This window comes from Chenopodium quinoa, unplaced genomic scaffold, assembly GCF_001683475.1.
Source record: "Chenopodium quinoa cultivar QQ74 unplaced genomic scaffold, ASM168347v1, whole genome shotgun sequence".
NCBI lineage: Eukaryota > Viridiplantae > Streptophyta > Magnoliopsida > Caryophyllales > Amaranthaceae > Chenopodium > Chenopodium quinoa.
The window spans coordinates 2,886,466-2,899,413 of NW_018744693.1; the positions used below are offsets into that span (position 1 = coordinate 2,886,466).

Here is a 12,948-nt window from a genome sequence, read left to right on the forward strand (position 1 = left end):
ATATGTTGTGATGGTTATGAATTTTGATTATTTGTTATATTTTAGTGAGTACAAATTACTTGTATTTGTAGAAGACAGACTCTGAATTAGTGAAGAAACAAGTAAGAAGTGATGAAGAAGTATATGATATTACAATGAATTTGCCTTTAAGTTGGAGAATTTTTGATGTATATGATCCCAATCTTATGGTTGTATAATAAATGTTCATTTCTAATATATTAAATGTTCATTTTTTTTGACATGTTCACTTTTTATTACTAAATGTTCATTTTTTTTATGTGTTCATTTTTATTACTGAATATTCTTTTTTTTTTTATGTGTTCATTTTTCTAACTAAATGTTCATTTTTAAGGTCGTGGTCTAGCAAATTTATGATTATATGATAATCAGATTCATTTTTAATAAATGATCATTTCCTTATAACATATAAACTTTTTAGTATTAAATGTTCATTTTTTTACGTGTTCATATTAAATATTCATTTTTTTTTTCATGTTCATATTTTTTAATTAAATATTCATTTTTTATTTGTGCCGCGCGTTTTGGACCTCACTTATTGTAGCTATCTTAGCTGCACTAGAGTGCAGCCAAGACCAATTGGCCTTGTATCTCATATTGTGAATAATGGATCTCGGCCCAAATATATGAAGCCCATTTATTTCCGAAACTCCGTAGTTGCTTATCAAGAAAAAGTGGAAAACCATGCCAGAGTGTTTCTCCGCCGTTTCAACCTCCAGCAACAGCCATATCAGAGGTTTATCATGCTGATTTCTGGTAAATTTTCTGTTTAATTGCTTTAATTTAACTCGAAACTTTAGTTATTATACATTTTTTTTGGGTGAAAGCTTGAAACTTTACTATGACTTTGTTATTGCATTTAACCATGTTTGATTTTGGAAAATTAATGTATTTAGATAATTTGTTGCTTGATTGATTTCTGTTACATAGTCATTGGAAAGATAGTTTAGGAATTGAAATATGCAATCTAGAATCTTTGAGTTGTAATTGAAATTTGGCATTTTGTTGAATTAATGAAGAGTTAATTATGTTTTTGTGAGAGAATTATATTTTTCATATTGCTGATAAATTCATATTTGTGTGTTAAGTTAATTCAAATGTCTGTTTTGGTAACCCTGTATACCCATATATGCCTTGTTTAACTTCTTTTTTTTTTTTTCAAATGATTTATTTTGGGTTCTGAATTTGGCTATTTTCATGACTTTAATGTGTGATAATTATTGGTCCATGTAGTTCTGAATCTTCTGATGCAAGATGGTTGACAGAAATCATGGCAGTAGATTTCTGTTTTGAAAAAAAAAAATCGATTATTGGAACTTCTGCTGAATTTTTTTTTTCCAAGGTCTTTTTTGTTTTAGGTTGATTAAAAGTAAATACTAGGTTAAGTTGGATGGATTCTGTGCAAGTGTATTGTTATTGAAGACATGAAATTGGCACTTATTCCGAAACTTTTGCTTTCTCTTACATCTTGTATTGATTTGTGTTGTTTCTTTCTTGTCAATCTTGTGGTCTGTTGGAGTATTTAAGGCGGGGTTGTGTATCTTCCGGTAGTCTCAATGTCACCAGATAGGGGAAAATGGAATTAGCAAGTTTAAGAGGCGCCCTAGTGCAGGTCTGCAGGATCGTGCAAGGTTCCCTTTTTACATTCGGAATATAGGCATAAATATTTGGTTTTATACGGGAATGGAATTGGGTTGGCCTAGATTTTTGATGATGTAAATTCAGAGGTTGGATTCATTATTAAAAATTTGTTGTTTACGGATACTGTCTGTATGCCTCTCTCCCAAGTCAGTACATTATTGAACAAGTGTTTGACAGTGAACCACACAAAGCAAATCCACGCTCAGCTTGTTGTCAACAGTCTTTGTGATCTTGAGAATGAATTGGTTTGCCGACTAGCTACATCTCTCCTTAATTTTACTCCAGCTATTGTTCATTATGTCCAAACCATCCTCCACCAACTGCAACATCCTGATTGCTTTTCTTGGTCTTGTGTTATACGTTCTTTTGCTCAACATGGGCAATTCAAAGAGGCATTCTTCCTTCATGTTCAAATGCAAAAATTGGGATTGCATCCTAGTACGTATTCAACTTCATCTTCTTTGAGATCATGTGCTCGAATTCCTTATGAGGTTGGAGGCATATGCATTCATGCACAGGTTTACAAATATGAAATCCTTCATAGTGTCTATGTGCAAACAGCTCTTCTGGACTTTTATGCTAAACTGGGTGATATGAAGGCTGCCCAGAAGGTCTTTGATGAGATAGACCAGAAGAATGTGGTTTCTTGGAATTCGCTGTTAGCAGGGTATTTGAAATCTGACCTGTCGATAGCAGAACAGTTGTTTGATAAAATGCCTTTCAAAGATATTGTTTCCTGGAACTCGATGCTTTCAGGCTATGCAAGGGCAGGGGAGATGGATAGAGCATATATCTTATTCCAGCAGATGCCTGATAGAAATTTAGCCTCCTGGAATGCTATGATCAGTGGGTATGTGGAATGTGGGAAAATGGATATGGCACGGAGGTTTTTTGATGATATGCCTCGAAGAAACAATATTTCTTGGATAAGTATTATTTCTGGTTACTCAAAATGTGGGGATGTTGATGCAGCTCAGGACCTTTTTAACCTTATGCCAAGGAAAGATGTGATTTCATTCAATTCCATGATTGCTTGTTACGCTCAAAATAGCCGACCAAAGGAAGCAATCCATTTGTTCAATGACATCCTAGAGAGAAAGTTGATTGATCAACCTGACAAGATGACTTTGGCTAGTGTTATATCCGCTTGTTCTCAGTTAGGGGATTTGAATTATGGTTCTTGGATAGAGTTATATATGAGAAGACTCGGCATTGAAGTGGATGATCATCTGGCTACAGCACTAGTAGACTTGTATGCCAAGTGCGGAAGTATTGACAAAGCTTATGAGTTATTCCATGGCCTTGCTAAGAAAGACCTAGTTGCTTATACTGCTATGATAGTAGGATGTGGGATAAATGGCAAGTCTCATGATGCTATCAGATTATTTGAAGAGATGCTAGACGTCAATATTTCACCGAATTCAGTCACGTTTACAGGGATTTTGACTGCTTATAACCATGCTGGTCTAATTGAAGAAGGCTATCAGTGCTTTAATATGATGAGTAAGTTCAGTGTGATTCCTTCGGCTGATCATTATGGAATCATGGTTGACCTCCTGGGAAGGGCTGGAAGGTTAAAAGAAGCGTATGAACTAATCAAGAGCATGCCAATTCCACCTCATTCTGGAGTTTGGGGGGCCTTACTTCTTGCTTGCAGATTACACAACAATGTTGAGCTTGCAGAGATTGCAGCACAACACTGCTTCAATTTAGAATCCGATAAAGCTGGCTATACCTCGCTTCTTGCCAATGTATATGCATTGAATGATAGGTGGGATGATGTTAATAATATGAAGAAGAATTTGAAGCGTATAGGATCACCAAGAATTCCTGGTTCTAGTTGGCTATAAATTAGCATCTTCCTTCAAATTATGAAATTGTTATCTAATTTTCGCAACGAGGAACATTCTTTTGCAGTTTTCCTGACAGTGGAGTATTCTTCAGGTATGTAACATCTTAAAGCACAACTTGAGACTTGATTAGTATCCCTAATGTGTTACCTAAAATTATACTGCTATTTCATAACACCATATTGAGTACTGTTGACCCCCCATCTTTGTGTTATGTAAGAGGAGACAAAAAAAAAAAAAACTATCACCTTTTAAGCCTAATAATTACTCCTGCCATTGCCAATTGGTGTTAGGACGGATATGGAACTCGATTGGGCCGATTAGTGATGCAACTATTGTCCTCCTTTATGGCGCCTAGAGGTCCCATACCCCATGTATGAACACTATTTTGCAAAATTGATAGCGCATTCATTTGTTACATGACTAGCCAAATTCATTACTGTCTCTGATTCTCAGTAAGTGGTAGATATCTGTCATTAGATAGTGATTACTGATTAGTATACCTAACTGCATCGCAATTGGCAGTCTGTTTTGTATTATAATGAAACAGAAATAGTGTTTTCAACTTGGCTACAGATTTTGTTTTCCTGGTACAGTCTTCATTAAAACGTCCTGGGAAATGGATTTTATAATCGTGGTGGTGTATATACTTGCTCACATCACAACTTCTAGTGTATGTGAAAGGTTATAAATACTTAAATGCAAATAACGAATATATAAATATATATATATATATATATATATATATATATATATATATGTTTTTGCTATTACGTGGTGTTATCATTGAGAGATTACTCAATGATAAATTTCTCCCCTTACCACTTTGCTGATGTTTAATTGTTGCTTTCGATGATAAGATTTGAGAGAGACTTGTCATTTGGCCTATAATATAATGACTCATGAGATCTATGGAGTTGTCTACATCTTGATTCTTCTTTAAGGTTTGGGGAAAACAGATTTGGATGGTGAAACTTTTAAAATAGTTTTGGTTGGTTTAGATTAAGTTAATAACCTATGTAACATGTACTCAAATACCTATGTTTGAATGGTTACGTGTCTAAGTATCCAGCTTGGCTATTTTTTGAAAAAATTGCATGATTTTGAATTAAAAGTGAAGTATCCAAGTGTCATACTCATCGTGTGTCAAGGATCCGGCATGGGTACTTGAGGTGAAATGAAGAGTCCAAGTAACATAGTTAATAACCCCTTCGTCTCTTTCCCTAGTTTCGTAATGAATTAATAAATGTCAAAATATACTAACTCTGACCATAGTTTCATAATGAATTATTTTGAGGTGTAGTAGGGAGAAAAATAAACCTTACTGAAGTTAATTTACTTCTTTGTTACAAAAATCGATTGTGGCTTGTACTATTACATGATGAGGCTGAGGGTTGAAGGTGGTTAACTGATTGGTCGATTAGAACACAAATTAGTGGAAAACCACAATAGCTACTCGAACAAAGGTCACACTTCCTCTTTCTATCAACCAAACAACTCTGAAATTTTCTACTGTAATATCTATGAAGTATCATATATTCACGTGCACTTCTGTCTCAACCAAACAATCATTTGGTAAGGCTCACACCATAAGTTTGGGGTTGGATTCTTGTCAAGCGAGGGCGCTTGTGGTGGAGATTTTATTACTTTTCCTGTCTACTCTCAAGTATATGGCCCGTAAATAGTAAACCAAACGAACCGTGAAGGTTGTAGTGTGATTGGAGTTGTTCTCCTAGTTCTTACTACTACCTCCATTTCTTTTTAATTGGCACGTATTCCTTTTTAGGAAGTTTTTTTTTAGTTGACACGTTTCCTTTTGGGGTAACTTTTTTACCTTGCATTTACAAGCTACCCCACTTACTTTTTTATTCTCTTACACTCTCTCTCATCTCTTTAATATATGTACCTAAATCAAACGCGTCAACTAAATACAAACGGAGGTAATATTAAAAAAAAAAAAAAAAGGTGAGGAAATTACGCAGAAGTTACACAAGTCCAGCACCTGGTTGTATGTTCTTGTCACATGCATAACTGATTTGTATCGCCTAGTTAAACTGTCTTTTACGGCACTGCAGAAATTGGCGTTATGCCATGTTTAAATAATTGTCTTTTACAAATAAGAGTTTATAAATTACAATCACAGGAATGATCATGATTCATGAAATCCTTGCTTGTAATTGGTACAAATATCTATAATTCAAAGGTGTTGTGAGTGGTGGGTTATTAGATGATTGGAGGGTGACTCAGACTGAGTTGATTTAGCTGATGTTTTCATCCACCAAGTGGATTTGGACGGATTTTATCATTCACACAGTTAAAATTAAATTAATTGTTAATGTTTTATGTTGGTTAGTATTGTTAACTAATCTATTTTCCTTGCCTAATTTTGTGTAAATGTGTATACTTTAATTGAATCCGACATTTTACACTATTTAGTTGGGTATTTAGTTAAAAAAAAAAAAAAAAAAAAAAGGAATTTAGGCTATGTAGCAAAGATGTGTTTGTTGAGATGCATGTTTGAAATTACTTTTAGAGATAAATCAATAATGCTACTATTTGAAGGAAAGTTGAAATTGTGGACATTGAAGTTAAAAATAGAAGAGAATTGACTACATTAATAGGGTAAAGTTAATTTGGATATAATAGGAGGTTAAAAGTGGATATGCAAAAACGTGTAACACTAGATAAAACTAAACAAAGAAATACTCCGTAAAATTATTTTCATGTACTTCTATACACACAAGAAATGGACTCATAAATGACTAACCTTTTATACAAAGTATATAAGGCTTTAATATTACCTATTACGTATCAAGTATGTTTATTTTTAACTCTTATCGGTAAGAGTAAAGTCTTATTTTTATGGTACACAAATTCATGGGTTTGGTGCAATCTTTAGGGTAGAATGGTTGCTTTAAGGGAGGCAAATTGATTTTTCAAACAAATCTACACATTATTTACAAGTCGTAGCATCCCTAGTTTCTTTTGGGATCATAGTTTCAACACTAAAGATTTCGGTTGCCCAACAATTTGTCACCACACCATATTCTTCTAAACACATCGTGCGACTAAAATATAGTACGTATTTGTGTTCTTATTCTCCACGAAATTTCCTCCGTTAAAAGTTGCGCTGTTCATACCATTTTTTTTTTACATGCCATCCTCGTATTATGACACATATACTCAATAATATAAAGTTAAATATTTGTCTATAATATTAATTTTCTATGTTTATGCTTGACCTGTATCATGGAATGTAATTAAAGAGGTTTTTGTTTGAGGAGAGTAAAGGTAATTGTTCTCTTACGTTTTAGAGAGGTAACAAATAAGTGTAAACCATTACCCTTAGATAATAATTATTGTTATCCAAGTCCTCTAACATAACACTTGTAACAGTAATGGTTTAATCGAATTTATTTCAAATATAAAAAACACTTTGTTAGGCTATATAATGTATTTAGTAGTGTAATGTATAGTTAGCTCTTTGGGCTTTGTGTGTTTATAGGCCCAATTTATTTTTTTATATATACTCTTCTCTACTGTAATACACACAACATAAAATCAATTCCTGACATGGTATCAAAAACAGGCGAATATTAAAAAGCGTAAGCCCTAAAAGTGAATATTAGAAAGCATAAAATCATAAGTGATTTAAAATAAAATCACAGACTCTATCTTTTCGGTCAACGAAAAATTCACATATTTGATCAACTTATTTTATACTTCGTAAATTTCAAGAAAAACACAATTAAAGATTAATAAATTCAAATAAAATTGATATGTTTGGGCTTCGTTTTTTAGAGTTGCTTTGATCTACTCAAAAATAATACTTAATATGCTCTGATCTGCTTCAATCTGCTCTATTCTATTGATTCTGACTCTACTCAGAAGCTCAAAAGAACAGAGACTTGTAAAATTACAACGAGATAGACCGGAAATTGGACACACCGCCATTCAAGGGCAGACACCACAATTAATGTACAGTATTCTTATCCATATTTATAAGTTGAGTAAAGCAATAACTTGAGAAGCGTAATATAAGAGGAAGTAAGACCATTTATGCCTTCTAGGAAAAACAGAGCTTATTTTTGTGGAAAAATAACCCCATTACCAAGCAATCCAAACCATTAGATTTTTGCCCTTTTTACCCACCATTTTTCACACCATTTTCTCTCTCCTCAATCCCCAATATAAATCAAAACCCAAAAAAACCAACTAAACTGTCAACTTAAGCAACTTCCTCCTTCTTTCTTCTCCAAAGTCCAACTTTGTTACCCCTAATCTTTTCTTTCATTATCATGTCACCCGATACAACCACTAATGATCTTCGTCATCGCGGCCCTCCATCGGGCCGCGATCTCCGTATCCCTCAAAGGCTACTTTCGTCTCCGTCGTCGTCGCCGAAGAAGCCGAAACCATCAAGGCAATCCCCTAAGCCTAAGAAAGTAATGAGTAAATGTTATTCGGAACCTCTGATATTTCAGGGTGTTGGTGACGGTGATAATGGTGTTGATGATTGCCGGAGTTTTGATTCCGGCGAAAGTGGGTGGTTGACACGGTTTCATACGTTGGATGATGTATTGTCTGGTACTTCTGACGCAATCGACTCTCCTTTGTACCGAATTAATGCGGTATGTACACCTGCTTTGTTTTCTCTGTTTTTCAAAAAAAAAAAAAATTATCGTTTGAAATTTAATGCATTCATTTTTTTTTTATTTTTTTTTTTGAAATTTAATTGTTTTATGGTTAATTAATTTTATTTATTTTTTTTTTTTTTGAAGAAATTGCTAAACTAAGGAGTAATTATTATGAAAATCAATGTGTTTAGAATTTGAGTTTGGCAAATGGAAAAAAGGGAATTTAATTAAAAAGAAAGAGGAGTAGAGTAGCTTTGACTTTCCATTTCTTGAAATTGTGTGTTTTTTACACAAATGTGTAACCTACCAATTTTTATGAAATTTATACCACCTATAAATTTAGAACTTACTTTTCAATTGTTATGGATTAGTGATATCGATGGAATTTGATTTTGATTTGATTGATTTCTACCTCTAGACTTTACCAAATTATGGTAGTCTGTTGACATGCACGTTTTTAGAAAAACGTACCCTTTTAGAAAACGTACCCGTGAAGGATACTTGTGAAATTACCAAGTTTTGATTTCATATTTACAATTGTTGGAGCTCTCTGTCAGGCTATAAGCATGTTTACTTAGAGATGAAGAATTCTCCTTTCTTTTTAGTTGAAGAATCTGTCTTTTTTTTTCGGGTTATTTTTACATTGTGTGCTAGAGCACTTCACCTCAATCTTTAGTTTTAACATGTTAATCATGTAATTTAGGGCTGTCAAAAGCTGACACGACAACTCGACACGAAATAAGCGGGTTTGGGTTAAGAATTCTCGACCCGTTTAAATAATTGGGTCGACACGAACACGACACGTAATTAAACAGGTTAGGTTGGGTTGAAATTTTCAACCCAAAACCAACACGCATAACCCGATTATGTAAATGGGTTGAACGACAACCCGTTAACACGAACCCGACACGCTCAACCCGATTATTAAGTAGAAAAAGAAACCTGAATTTTTTATTCTAAACTTTTTTTTTTAAACATTATTCTAAACTTGTACTATACTGGTTCTATAAAGCATTGGCACTATACTTAAATTTTGGGGATTGTTTGGCGGTTTAATTTGGCGGACAAATAATTATTATTTTTTTAACTTTTTTACATTTCACTTTTTCACTTTAGAGGATTCTAGATAGTACTCAGTTACTCTTTATTTAAGACTTAATCATATATGTAATCCGTAAACTTAAGTACTGATGCATGTTTTAGAAGTTGTCATTTTGAAGGTTGGGACTTGGGACAACTTTTATGTATCGGTTGGGTTGCTAAAACCATTATCTTTAGTATCTTTTGCCAAAATAAGTAGCTTTAATCTCTTGTAGTATCGTTAATGATGTATGTCTTTTTAATTATTAGGTTGAATATTAATTAGTTTACTATATATTATGTGGGTTAAAAGGTTACCCGGGTAACCCGTTTAATAAATGGGTTAGGTTTGGGTCAAGGGTTTTCAACCTGTTTAATAAATGGATTAGGTTTGGGTCAAGGGTTTTTCAACCCGTTTAATATTGACACGAACACGAACACGACACGACACGTTTGACAGCCCTAATGTACTTTGTACTCATAAGAACTTGTACTCCATATTCTATCTTTTAATGAACAGTGTGCGACGTATGCTTGTTAATTAAGCAACTATACAAATACTTAAATAAATACTAATGACAAATTGTATAATTGGTATATTAAACTGACAAGTAGTAGTGTATCGACTGCTTGACATTTCAAGTAACTTATATTCGGATTCTAAATACAAGTAATTAGTTTGGTGAATAGATAATAATATATTGATGGGTGACTGGTGAGCATACGAAACAGTTGATTAAGACTGAAATTGAAATGAGTCTTGTGAGCGTGTCTTAAATGTTACAGTTGCAATATGTATTCATCCTTGTATTCTTTGAGTATGCAAGCAATGAAACAATATGTTTTGATGTTGTGAATGCGCGTAATTTTTAAGAGAAATCAAAATTGGGTGTTATGGTTGTGTAGGGGTATGAGAAAGATGCGAAGGTGTTGATTACAGTGACCGTGGAAGGGAGTCCAGGACCGATTAGGACCCTGATTAAATTGGGGACTAGTGTGGAGGATACTATCAAGCTGGTTGTTCAAAAATATGGAGAAGAAGGCCGAACTCCTCGTCTTGATAAGGATTCTGTTTCCTTTGATTTGCATGTTTCCTACTTCAGTCTTCAATGTAAGTCCCCTTTTAATTTCTTAGACTTCATTCATTAATATACTTTGCAAAACCAGCAACCATAGCTAGAGGTCCGCGTCTGATGGTTGCTGGTTTTTAATAGTAAACTGTCTTGTATTTGCATACTTGGTTTGCTGTCTAACTTATTTCGTATTAGTCTGACAAATAATTATCATTTGAACATTTTGAACCGAGAAAATTGAATTCAGCAGTATTTGTACTGCCAACTTTTGCACTAGGCTTAAAAGACTAAATCACTATTGTCTCATGATTAGTGATATATTGGTTATAGGTTTGGAAAGATCAGATGCAATTGGGGATGCAGGAAGCAGAACCTTTTATCTTCGAAAGAACGACAAGAAGTGTCGTGAAGGAACTCTTGCAGAAGTTGCAGCTACAACTCTTAGTAATTCAGCTATGCAGTATGACGATGGCAACAGAAGCATGCTTTCTCCGACTAAACAGCTAGGACCGCCTATGGGGGGCTTCCCACCCTTTATTGCACAAAGAATGAACAAATTTGAGCGAAGATTGCTTAGGTTGCTCATGGTATTGGGTTGCCTAGATTCGAAATAATCTAAGTACCTGAAACAAGTCATGAAAATCGTATGAAGCACAGTATAAGTAAAGATAAGTGCTTAGAGGGTACGGTGGAGATATATGTATATATGCTTTTGATTCTCCCGCGTTTTAGTAAGGGAATATACAGCTTATAGCACATTGGCAACACTCATCAGTCATCATGGAATACTGCTTCAGTGGATCAGATTATTTTTTTAATCGCGCAAAGTTATTTGGCTTGATCATTCAATTGTATCCGAGGGAAAACCGTCAGGATGCAGCAAAAAAAGAGCAATTGTGAATACAGGAAATGTGGATAGTTGCAGATGTACTTTGTAAAAGTTGGAGTGCTAGAAGAGTATTTGAATATATGCTGCAGCTCATTTGATGATTTACATATGAAAATGAGTAGTGTGATTTGCATTACATTCATACTGTTGAAATTGTTATGGACAAAACTCTGTATATAACATCATAAATATGAAAAATGGAAGAAAAAAAATATGTGTGTAATTTGTTTGTAAATATTCATTTCAGTTCAGTTCACTTCAGCTGAGTTCAGTCTATAAAAAAGACCCTTAATTGTTTTTTTTTTTTTTTTATAATTATTTTATTTCCTTCAATGAAGTATATACATAAGTATATTAGAAGTACTATTTTATATACTTTGTACTTCATACTCTGGTACTCCATATGTACCATCGATCTGCGTGCGTAGAATTTGCAATTTGATAATACGAAGCAATTGTTATTCCGTAAATTGTCTAATCTCTTGAAATTAAGGATAAGAACTCAGTAACTCCCTTGAAGCAAGTTGTATTTGTATGAATTATGTCACGCCAGATATTACTTTCGGTATGTATCATATTAAGAAACTCAACCATAAAAGATTATGGAGCATTACATACCTTAAAATAAATTGACATTGTGAAACATGTTTTTTCTTAACATTATCATTTAATGTCGGCCAAAGAATATATTACAACTTACAAGTTTACAGCCTCAAATTTTGTTTCAAAGTGGTTAATAGTGTAGTGAACAGTGTCAACACCCCCACCCCTTTCAATGAAGTGTTTTGTTCATACTCGTAAAAGTAAAACTTGTACCATACATAGCATGATACTCAAGTAGAAAGATCCAAAAACACAAGATTTAATCAAATTTACCAATTGCCAAAACAAAAAGTATATCATTTTCAAACCTTCTATTCATCCGTTTTCTTTCTTGTGACGTATGATCTGTCACAAGATGTTTCGATACAACAACATAATATTCATCATCTATTTTATAAATTTTTTTTATAAAAATAAAATGATAAATAAATTTAGTGATCATTTAGAAGAGAGGTACTTGGTTCTACCAGCCTCCAGTAGACACATTAACGTATGGAACAAAATATCAGGAATGAGTAGATGACCCTTCATGGACATTTGAGCTAATTACGTATAGGTATATTGATTATCTAAGTTGAACTAAATTAATAAATAACAAGTAAATGGTTCTCTTGATTTTTGTTGAACACACGATTCTTATGTTTATGACTCATATTTTGTCCTCGGCCTATATGAAATTTTTATAATTTACCCTGATGTCTCTTAAACAAAGCGGCGTAATTTTTTTTTTTTTAATCTTCATATAGACTTATAATTTTCAGAAACGTGACAATATACAAGTATTATTCTCTCTGTTTTTTTTTTTAAAAATGAAACTAACATTTGTACTTGATGAATTTTGGAGTGTTCATTATGAACTTTTTGAATCATAATATTAAGAATTATGGTGAATGTAGTTTGATAAGGAAAACAAAACAAAAATTAAAGTCTTATTGATCCGTGATTTGTTATCATAACAATTAGCATGAGCATGCTAAAAACAAAACTAATTAAATAGAGTTGATCCATACCTTCTCAATATTACAATTTCTAACAATAATTATGATAGAGAAGACATCAAATTTTCACAAATATTATATAAGTAAGTAAAATAGAATAGATCTTTGAAATGAGTAATTAAAAATCTAGATAGTTTTTGGGTTCATGTCCATGTCCTT

At 33.2% G+C, this 12,948-nt stretch overlaps 2 protein-coding genes across 3 annotated transcripts; both read left to right on the forward strand.

Moving 5' to 3' along the window:
* Positions 1 to 312: 312 nt before the first annotated feature.
* Positions 313 to 4,095, forward strand: LOC110702589 (pentatricopeptide repeat-containing protein At4g22760-like). 2 transcript variants are annotated; one of them, XM_021880322.1, is made up of 2 exons: positions 313 to 774; positions 1,538 to 4,095. In XM_021880322.1, the coding sequence occupies exon 2, from the start codon at positions 1,791 to 1,793 to the stop codon at positions 3,507 to 3,509; it is 1,719 nt and encodes a 572-aa protein (XP_021736014.1). In that variant the 5' UTR covers positions 313 to 774; positions 1,538 to 1,790; the 3' UTR covers positions 3,510 to 4,095. The 2 variants fall into 2 exon arrangements, with proteins under 2 accessions (XP_021736014.1, XP_021736015.1); XM_021880323.1 differs by having other exon boundaries at positions 1,546 to 4,095.
* A 3,423-nt stretch (positions 4,096 to 7,518) lies between these two features.
* On the forward strand, positions 7,519 to 11,444 carry LOC110702590 (uncharacterized protein At4g22758-like). Its single transcript, XM_021880324.1, has 3 exons — positions 7,519 to 8,140; positions 10,133 to 10,337; positions 10,630 to 11,444. Exons 1-3 carry the CDS (start codon positions 7,808 to 7,810, stop codon positions 10,911 to 10,913), a joined length of 822 nt encoding a protein of 273 aa, XP_021736016.1. The 5' UTR covers positions 7,519 to 7,807; the 3' UTR covers positions 10,914 to 11,444.
* The last annotated feature ends 1,504 nt before the right edge of the window (positions 11,445 to 12,948 follow it).

Excerpts from the sequence above, each read along its gene's own strand:
- LOC110702589 (XM_021880322.1), top strand. The coding sequence starts at position 1,791 with ATGCCTCTCTCCCAAGTCAGTACATTATTGAACAAGTGTTTGACAGTG.
- LOC110702590 (XM_021880324.1), top strand. The coding sequence starts at position 7,808 with ATGTCACCCGATACAACCACTAATGATCTTCGTCATCGCGGCCCTCCA. Across the intron at positions 8,141-10,132 it reads CTTTGTACCGAATTAATGCG|GGGTATGAGAAAGATGCGAA; the intron begins GTATGTACACCT and ends ATGGTTGTGTAG. Across the intron at positions 10,338-10,629 it reads TTCCTACTTCAGTCTTCAAT|GTTTGGAAAGATCAGATGCA; the intron begins GTAAGTCCCCTT and ends TATTGGTTATAG.